The sequence below is a fragment of the Manis pentadactyla genome, chromosome 17 (assembly GCF_030020395.1).
Source record: "Manis pentadactyla isolate mManPen7 chromosome 17, mManPen7.hap1, whole genome shotgun sequence".
NCBI classification, from domain to species: Eukaryota; Metazoa; Chordata; class Mammalia; order Pholidota; family Manidae; genus Manis; species Manis pentadactyla.
In genome coordinates this window covers 63,418,914-63,428,911 of record NC_080035.1, presented here as the reverse complement: position 1 = coordinate 63,428,911, position 9,998 = coordinate 63,418,914, and the positions used below count along the sequence as shown (strand labels likewise).

Genomic DNA, 9,998 nt, shown 5'->3' with positions numbered 1-9,998 from the left:
ATTAAGTGTGAGGCAGTAACAGGTAATCATTCCAGGAGAGGAAATATGATAGATATTGAGTAAATGGCATGCAGTAAATCGAAGGGCCATGGGCAATGTAACGTCACAAAAATACCATTCCATGCTATAAGGAAGTGTTATTAGGAAAAAGAAATCCGTAGCTCAAATTTAATTGCTCTTTCTAATCCTTACGTCCTACGAACTTACTAAATCCAGTTTTCGTGCTATATACTTTTATAACATGAGACTTTATCTGCATAAGGGAAATATTAATTCTTACCTGCTGGGCCACCCTGGCCGCACAGGCGTTTGTAAGCTGGTTTCTGCTCGCACGGCCGCTACAGGCCCCCTGAGCACCGTTAGTCTGCGCGTGAGTGCGGCGCCCACGCGGCCCCGGAGCCGGACCCCGCGCCCACGTGCACCAGGGGCCGCGTGTCTGCTCACCTTCGGGCTCCCGGATCCTCCTCCCGGCCGCGGACCTGCGCAGCACGCTCCTGCCCGAGCTGAAGAGGCTGGCGAGCTCGTCCAGGGGGCTGCCCAGGGGCCTGCTGCCCGGCGGGCTGTAGGGCGCGGGGGCGCAGGCACTGGCGGGCGGCCTCCGGGGGCCGGCGCGGGCCGCCCTCCCGGGGCCGCGGGGGCTCGGGGTGCGCGCGGGGGCGCAGCTGGGTGGGGGCGGCGCCCGGGGCGGCTCGGCGCCGGCGGGCTCGGGAGGAAAGGCGAAGTGCGCGGGGGCCGCGGGCGGCGGGGAGCCCCGGGGCGGCCCGCTCGGGGGGTGCGGGCCGGGGGACGCGGGCCTGTCCCCGTCCGTTCGCGGGCTCCGGCAGCACTGGGGCGACAGGGGGCTCGAGCCGTCGGCCTGCACGGGGTACTTGAGGCTGGTCTCCAGGACCGGCAGCTTTTTCACCTCCAGGGGCGTCAAGGGCGACTCGTCGGAAGCCGGGGAGCAGGTGGCGGGGGCGGGCGGGAACACGAGCAGCGGGGGCCGGTGGGGCAGCAGGTTGGGGAAGGGCGCCGGGATGTCGCACGCGTCCTGGCGGGGCCCGGGCGCCTGGCCGCTGGCGGCGGCGTGGTCGTCGGGGGGCCCGGGGTCCCCGCGCGGCGGGGGCGAGGCGCGCGCCTCGGGGGGCACGAGGTACTTCATCTCCTCGTACACGGCCTCGGCCTGCTCGGGGCTGCCGGCGCGGCCCACCATCTCGATGTACACGGGCTCGGGCTCGGGGGCGGGCGCCTCCGGGAGCCCTGGGACCCCCGGGCGGCCCTTGCAGCGCGCGCCCGCGATCTCCTCGGAGGAGCCGCTGAGCCTGGTGTGCGGGCTGCGCTTGGGCTTGCGGGGCGGGATCTTCTTCATGGTGCTGTAGTCGTCGCTGTGCGGCCGGGGCCGCGCCAGAGCTGGGGGCGGGGGGCAGAGGAGCAGAGCAGGGTTAGGGACTCGCCACCCCCAGCATCCCGGCCCGCCATCCCCAGCATTGCGACCGGCCACCCCCAGCATCCTGGCCTGCCCCTCTGCTCAGACCCAGACAGAGTCAGGTGCCAGGAAGGTGGTCCTGGGCTGGCGGCCACCTGCAAGGACTACAGGCCCTGCGGTGCCACGGGAACCTCACGCCAGGACAGCGGCCAGAACCTACCTACAGTTGTACCCGAGGGCCTGACACCCGTGTGAAGTGTGAGTATTGGCTGACCTGCCCCTGACTAGGAAGAGAGAACAGGAGTGGGGGGCCAGTTAGGGTCATATGCTCCCGGGAGGAAAGGCAGAGGTTCTATTAGATGGTATACGATGAACAGAATGGGCACCAGTGAAAACACCTACGTGCGCAGAGGGCTTGTTCTCAAAGGCACCCAAGGGTGGGTTTCTAATGAATCAATATATCTGAATCCTTAACAGAAACACATTTAACAGGGAAATCAAGAGGAACACTTCGCTAAGAACTTGAAAAGCAAAAACTCCAGTTCACAAAAGGAAAAATTCATAGAAAAGCAAGTGTAATATTAGTAAGAATGAATTTTGAAAGAGAGAAAAACTACTTAAATATGACTCAAAAACATTTATAAAATGTTCCATTAAGGAAGAAAATTCCAAAAGACTTCTTTTGCTAATGTATTTTTATTATAAATTGTCATTATGTTCTTATTAAACATAATTTTTCTGGAAACTGAGATGTTCATTTTAGGAAAAAATGTATCAAGTTTTACTGAAATATCAAAACTTCTCAAAAATCTTAAATCACTTTACTCATGTGGTATTTTAGTAATCTGTAGCAATTATTGATACAAGCATTTCTAATTGTTGAGTTCCTGCATTGTTTAAGGCAGCCAGGTTTTCTCTCATTATGACTGCATGTATGACAGCTGTCTCTGTCCCCAGTTTTGGGGAGACAATGAAGTATAATGTTAAAATTAAAGACTCTGGTGTCAGATGGACCTGGGTTCAAATCCTGGCAGGATCACTTCTTTGTGCACTCATTCATTTAGTACTGTATCCAACCAATATTTGCGGAGACACATTAGTGAGTATAGAGAGAATGGTCCCTAACTTCCTCTGCCCTAGTGGGAGGTGTCAGACAATTAAAAAAAAAAGGTAAGTAAAACAAGTGAGTAAATTCTATAGCACATTAGGACACCATGTATGCCACGGAAGAGAAACGAGGTCACAGTAAGGGATCACAGAACTGTGTTGGTCGGGGGGCACACTGGTGCCAACTGAAATTGAAAAGCAGTGGTCCTGGGCAGATCTCTCTAGATTTCAGTGTAGTCATGCATCCAAAGATGATATTAGTAATTATCTCAGGAATAAAATAGATATTGTATGTAAAGTGCTTAGCTCAGATTCTGGCACATTATAAACATGAAACAAATGGGAGACATCCAAATGAGAATGGAAAAGAACAAAGTTAATTTTCTAACTCAATGGACATCTTTGTAACTCATTACAGGGTTACAGATCGGACACTGTACGCTGATACAGGGCTCCCCAAACCAGCCAACTTTTATGAGCAGAAAATACCCAAAGTGCACACTTCTATAATTGACAAGCATTATTCCAAAGGCTTTTAATGTGTTAAAACACAGCAGCCCGTGAGCTTCTCCGAGAAAGTTAATGAACTAAACAAATTTTTAACATTAACATTACAGAATAGTTCTGAAGATTTGAATAATTTAAAGGATTTGCGGCAGATCATATTTTCCAAAACTGGTTTCAACAATATTTCCAGTTGCACGTGCTCTTCCAGAACCTTGAAACTGAGGGGGCCCCTGTAAGTGCCCCCGATTGTGCACAGTGCAACTTCTGCCTGGTTCCTGCCCTCTTGGGACACAACTTGGGGACCCCGATCCCTGGGTGAGAAGCCTGTTTTCCCTGAAGCAGCCATGCTGTGAGGACGTGTGGCAAGGCCGCAGGAGGTGAGAGGTGCCCATCTGCCCCAGCCCTCAAGCACCTGGGTTTCCCCAGCCCAGACACTGACAGTGCAGTGAACGGAGTCTTCAGGTGATTCCAGCCCCAGCTGCTGTCTGACTGGTGCGGGGGGAGAGCCCTCGGGGCAATGGCTTAGCTGAGTCCCACCAACCACTACAATTATGAGGGAGATCATGATAAAATCATCATTGCTATTTTAAGCCACTAAATTTTGGAGAAGTTTGTTTCATAGAAATAGGTGGCTAACACAGATACCGGTACTTGTGGGGCGCCACTGTAAGGAACTATACAAGTGGGAGTGTCTTCAGGACACTGGAGCCTCTTGAAGAGACCGTTAGCAGAAGCATAGTGATCTTCAAGAAAGCTCTTGGTGAGCCTCCAGTTAAGTGATGAACACGTTAGAAGCTGCAGGAAATGAGGCCCTTTCAACACTGTCACCTGTGTAACATGGAAAATGGAAAACACACGTAAGAAACCATATCACCCAGCTAAAGAGATTTTTAGGCAGAGTATAAAAGCTTCCTCCTAGATTCTTCCATTGCTTATAGTAACACACAAGAGTAAAGAGATGAGCTAAAGAAACAACTATTACATATAAAGAAGCCAGGACTTCCTGGGCTTGAAAATAACTTACTGAATTTCTTATTACCAGGATGTACAGATGGCAAAAAATTCTGAAGTTAAGAAATGACTTCCAGCCAGAGATGAAATCTAGGGCCTTTCAAGGAAAACATATGTAATCTAAAGCTAAGATCATGACTTTGAACCCCTTTATTAAGACCTCTTAGAGATTTGAAGTTAGTACTTCCAGAACCCTTTCAAAGCAACAAAACCTCAGGATTTCTAACACCAGAAGGACTGCTACACAGAAGTCCTGCAGCGAGCTCAAATCAGAGAAGAGGTGGCCTCTAAGAGTTATGTGAATATGGCACCATTTTGAACACTGGAGGGTATTGTAATTGATGCACAAGAAACTCACAAAGCTTTTAAAGGAATTGTACCAGCTTGCACTGCAAGGGGAAGGGCCAGTACAGAATGAAGAGCTTTGGTGAGGATTAGGAATTGTAATTCAAAGCTGAGCCAAGATTCCAGGCGTGGTCCTCAGAGCCATGGAAAGCCATTTCCAGGCACCAGGACTACACCCTAATCAAGACACCAGCAGCATATGCAGAACTGCTCTGCCAATGCCCGGCCCCTGTGTCCCTTCTGACCTCCCCCTTTGCAAATGGGGGTGTTCTGTGCCTGTCCCCACAGGGTATGTCAGGTATGTGAATACGTAACTTGTCTCAGAAAGAAAGGAGACTCCTGGGGGAGCTGGCTAACTAAGGAGGCTCACCTGGACCCGACTGAGCCGATGAGATCTGGAGCCGGCCCCTCAGGGTGATGGGGGGCTTTGGGCAGTTTGCCGGAGGAGGGAGCGTAGCTTGTACGTGGGAAGGAGGTGAATTGTTTTGTCTGGAGGGTGGACTTAGATGGTAGTTTGCAAAAGTTGGCCACGGCAGTGTTTCCAGCTCTGTCATGAGGTGGGAACTCTTTCTCCTTCCTAAACCTGGATGTGCTCTTGGGACTGCCTGCTGGATGGGATGGGATGTGGTAGAGGCGATGGTGCGTGACTTCAGGGCTGGCACGTGTCTACCCGGGGCTGTCCTTCCTGGAACATGTGCCTCTGATGCGTCAGCTCTCCATACAAAAGCCCAGCTGCCCTGAAGCTGCCATGCTGTTCAGACCATGTGGCTGGACAGCCGCAAGACCCAGATGCCCAAGCAGCCCCAATCTTCGGACATCTGAGGCTCCAGACCCATGAGTGACCAGCTTTCAATGATTCCAGCCACCACCTGCAGCTTCATGAAGGACCCCGAGTGAGAACCAGCCTGAGCAGCCAGCTGACACCCAGAATCTGAGAGATAATCATAAAACAATCACATTTTATTTAAATCACTAAGTTTTGGATGAGCTGTTAAGCAACAGTAGACCACTGAAACGCTGTTCTCTCCAGATGTGCTTCAGATGCAGAGAAAAGGTTTTATATTAAAGTATCATAAATGAAAGCAGCTCAGCTTATCAGGAGGCAGTTGAGAGCCTGGCCTCTGCAGTCTGGGTCCCAAGCTTGGCCGTTTGCAGGGGACGGGCTACGCCTCTGCTCCAGGTCTCAGTGTCCTCATCTGTAGGGGTCATAATGATGGCCCCGCTCCTTGGGGCAGCTCTACAGACCAGAGCCTGGTGCATCATAGTGCTCACTCAGTGCCAGCTCTCAGAGTCACCAGCTGATGCCCACACGGCTGGAGCTCACCGTGAGTGACGGCACAGGGCTCCCTGGTGTGCAGCCTGGGGCGCCTCAGCGTCTGATCGCCTGGGGTGTTTGTGGTGAATGTAGGTAGTGCCGTTCTGTCATTGCCCTCAGCTACTCAGTAGAGTCAGTGGCTGGGGAACAGGGACTGAAAACTTTATTCCTCATACACTAAAATTAGAAAGCCACAGTGTGGGGCGTGTGTGTGTGTGTGTGTGTGTGTGTGTGCACCCACACAAGCACTTGCTAATAGTTCATCTGCAAATAAGGATTTAAAGCCTATTAAAAATGAACGTACATTAGGAATTTTCTTAATTTTCTTTTAGTCCATGATTTATGGGGAAAATACTTGCAACTATTTGAAAATGTCAGTGAGACGGGGTCCTGAGAGTACCTAATGGCCAGGGGGCACCTTGAGGCAAGTCCTGTGTTGTCCCCCACATTCAAACCACAAGTCAGCATGGAGGGACTTGTGTCATGTGCAGGCTCTGTTAGGAGAGAAAACTTTTCTTGTAATGATACCTTCTCTTTGAATTTTTTTCTAAAGCAAGTCAGATGACTTTTAAGTCACCATTTTCACCAGGACCCAAGTTATTTGGCCACATTCTCACTGAGACCAAGCTCCCTATATGTTTATGGGAAAAAAGAAGCCAGAAGCTCGTTCACCAAGAAAGTATTTGTATCTGTGCATGTGCGCACGCAGGTACACCCGTTCTACCCGGGTGATGTTGCCTAGATTCAGAGCAGACTTTCGCCTAGCACAGGACTTAGGGCAGAAAAGGGGTGCTAAAGACGTGCTGGTGAGCTGGCTGGCAGACCATATACATGAGTGAATGTGGCATCGATTTACAGCCAGCTGCAAATTGGGATAAAAAGGCTTCTACTGAATGGTGCTATTGTAGACCGAGTAGACCATCGCTTGTTTGTTTTAGTGGGAGGAGCCCATTACCTCTGCTCTCACCCCATCTTTACCCACTGGACTGCACCCCAATAATGTCACTTAAAGGTCCTTCCTGACCCCTCTCTGGTTTCCACATCGTCCGCTCTCTTTGCTATTACTCGGCTTACTTCTAATTTGTTTGCCCCTTTATCTGCCCCGCTGGTCTCTGTGACCCTTGGGGCTCATGAGACAGTTATATGTGTTGAATGGACAAATGTCCTGAAATTGTTGAATGTCCTGGAATTGTGAGACATACAGTCATATTTTCCTACTGTATCCAGTCTTGCATTCTCAGGATGGCGTTCGTGGAAGGAATTTCAGGTAAAAGAAACAATCATAGAGGGGCTGTAAAACACGCTAACAAACCAAGTTCCACAAATCTCAAGGGTACATGTTAAGCCTGGCCAAACTGTGCTTGTTTTGACTTATTGATAGGAATCTAATTCTGCTTTCATGAAAGCAGCACAAAGAAATGTGCTTCTGTAACATGTATTTATTTGTTCAGTAGCTATAGAGTGCCTACTATGGGCCAAGGGCTGCTTTAGAATTAAGATATAAACAAGACAGTACAGAAAGAAGCAGAATGTTATTTCTAAAATAAACCACAGATCTGAACCATTCTGGCATCTATACATACAAGCTGTTTTGCTGAGAATACAGTTGTACAGCAATTTAAAAAGACTGTAAGTCCCTCATGATGTTGTTTCTAAGGAATGGGCTGCTGCAGCCTCAAGGGAGGGAGAGGGCGGAAGTCATGTCACTTTATGACAGAGGCTGACCCTTCACAAGGAAACCTGTCCTTGCCAAACGTGTTTGGAGGAAACAGGCACACTGCGTTTGAGAACCAGCTCTCCAGAGGGCTCTTGAGTGAGGGGCTCCCTAGCAGAGAGAAAGGGAACCTGAGTCTCGTTCTTTTTCTGGTCACTGTTTGCAAAGAGCAACCCCAAGTTTTAAAACAAAAAATGGTATTTTTGAAAAGTTGGCTCTAACTTCGTAATAGTTTGCAAACAAGTGTTAAAATTTACTGACTCATAAAATCGTTTCATGCTTTTCAGACACAAGGATAGTGAAAAAAAAAAATGAACTCTCCACGTGCCTCTCTTCCCTATGGCTGAGTTTATTGGATGAAAATTGACAGGAAAAGGCACGTGTTTGTAAGGAAAGGACTGGGCACGAGGATACCACCTGCCAGGGGACCTAACTCTGCTTTCTCCAAGACCCCTGACCCTCACTCTCCAAGCAGATCTCCTGTCACTCTGTAGCTTTCTGGATGGATTAGCAGCCTTATGTGTGAAAGAAGGAATTTGAACTCAATTTTTTCATAGGCCAAGAGGAATGGCTCAGATAATAAACTGACCTCAATTGTTCTTAGGAAACTAAGGTTCACAGAGCATTTTAAATAGTGACCTGATTTTCTTCCTTTGTTTTGCAGAAGAAGGATAACGTTGTGACATATTATCAGGTGCAAAAAGCTCAACATTGCCCCTGTGGTGAACACTTGAAGCGTTTCAGAGGCAGTGCGGTCTGACAGAACTTTCTGTGATGATGGGAAATTCCACCCATGCTGCTGTTGAGTAATTGGAATGTTACTAATGACTGGGGAGCTGCATTTTAAATGTCATTTAATTTTAATTACCTCAAATTGAAATAGCCACAGGAGGCTAGTGGCTCCTGCTTTGGACACCTTCAGCCACTGTCACGGTGGCATAAACAGGCCCAGGACTGCTGCCACACAGCTGGCTTATCACCTGAGGCTGTAGCCACCAGTGTGATTATGCCTTAGGAACCCAAGACACCACAGGCTAAGTGACAGAGCCCCTCCCCTGGCCCCTGACTCCTAATGCTGCAAAACGGAAGAGCACACCTGCTCCACCAGATCAGGCAGGTTACCATGCGTATTCTTACAGATGCAGGCAGAGCACATTCCAGAATGCAGGGCTTCATCTCCAGCGGTAGGAGGTACAGTCATCATATTACAAAGTCATCAGATTAGGAATCTTCTAAGAAAGAATAAATACTGCAGATGGTACAAAAGGAACACTATTATGGACTGGCCCTTTTCCAAGCCTCCCAGCTGTGAGTGCCCCAGGGTGTGATCAGTGAGGGGGACGCCTGCAAGCACGTCAGCACGTGTGAGCTGAACTTAGTTTCAAGAACTTCAATCCTACCAAGTCTTGCACACCTAATGAAGGTACCCACATATTTTAAACAGTGCACATTAACGGCATCGTCATGTCTCACTGCAGCCAGGTTTCACTAGAAAATGCTACTTGCACACAGGATGAATCACAAATTCCTTAGGTAAATAAATGAGCCAAAATACAAGAGAACAGCAAAGCCAAAAGACTATTGACACCATGGAGACAGAGGGAAGAGCACAGGCCAGAAGGATTGAGCCGTAAGCCGACCCTCTCTATCCTCAAAAATGCTTTTTATCCATCACTTTAGGAAAGAATAGAACTTTAAAAGAATTTTAACTGACCAAAAAAAAAAGGAGTCCAAGTGTGTGTCTTGGCATCACAGAAGAAAGAAAACAGCAAAAGGGGAAGATGACATCAGAGAAGCCATCTGAGGGGGGTCTTCAGGTGAGAAATGCGCACAGAGATGGGAAGTTGGAACAGGACGTCCAGTGGAAACAGCTCCTCTCCACCAACCAGAAAAGGCCGATGGTCCAAACAGATCATAAATACACTACCCACAAAAGGAGAGCAAACACCATTTCCACAATTATTACTTTTGGGCCTCTGTATAGGATTTCTGGCGCAGATCTCAAAAGGGTGTGTGGAAATGAGAAGGAAGATTTTTTGGCATATTGGAACAGGAAGAATTCCAACCCCCCACGCTGTACCACAATTTATTTCTCTTTGCAGCAACAATCTTCTATAATGTTTTATGTATTTTCTTGTGTATGTATTTACCATCTGTCTTCTCATGCTGGGATGTCAACCCCATGAGGGAAGATAATTTTGTTTGTTTTATTTATTGGGTATCCCTCTGGGCCAAGAAGAGGGCCTCACTTTCAGCAGGTGAATAAATAAAATCTGTGAAATCAGTAAATGTTCTGCAAAGTACTTCCCCTGTTGCTCACAATTCTAAAAAAAATAACCAAGCAACACTAGTTACCTGGACTCATCTAAGAAGTTTGATCGAGAATAAACTGCAGTTTTCCCATTTGTGTCTCAGTATTTCTTGGTCGCCAGGGCAAAATCGTTTGTTAGCACTTTCTGGAAGATTCACAAACTGAATTTTGCCATATCATGGTCTCCTCTGTGGGAACCTTTCACTGACTGCATGATAAAGCAGGCTTAATTTTTAATTAGATTGTGATAACAGGGAAGCCTGATGAATCTTCTTAGCCTTTT

General features: G+C 48.5%; 1 protein-coding gene across 6 annotated transcripts in view; it reads right to left on the bottom strand.

Moving 5' to 3' along the window:
• Positions 1 to 9,998, bottom strand: part of MYO16 (myosin XVI) — a 570,453-nt gene that overhangs the window by 58,096 nt on the left and 502,359 nt on the right. For all 6 annotated transcript variants that reach the window (XM_036893691.2, XM_057494602.1, XM_057494601.1 and 3 more), the window contains one exon: positions 445 to 1,389. In XM_036893691.2, the coding sequence (XP_036749586.2) occupies positions 445 to 1,389 (945 nt within the window). The remainder of the gene's footprint in view (positions 1 to 444; positions 1,390 to 9,998) is intronic.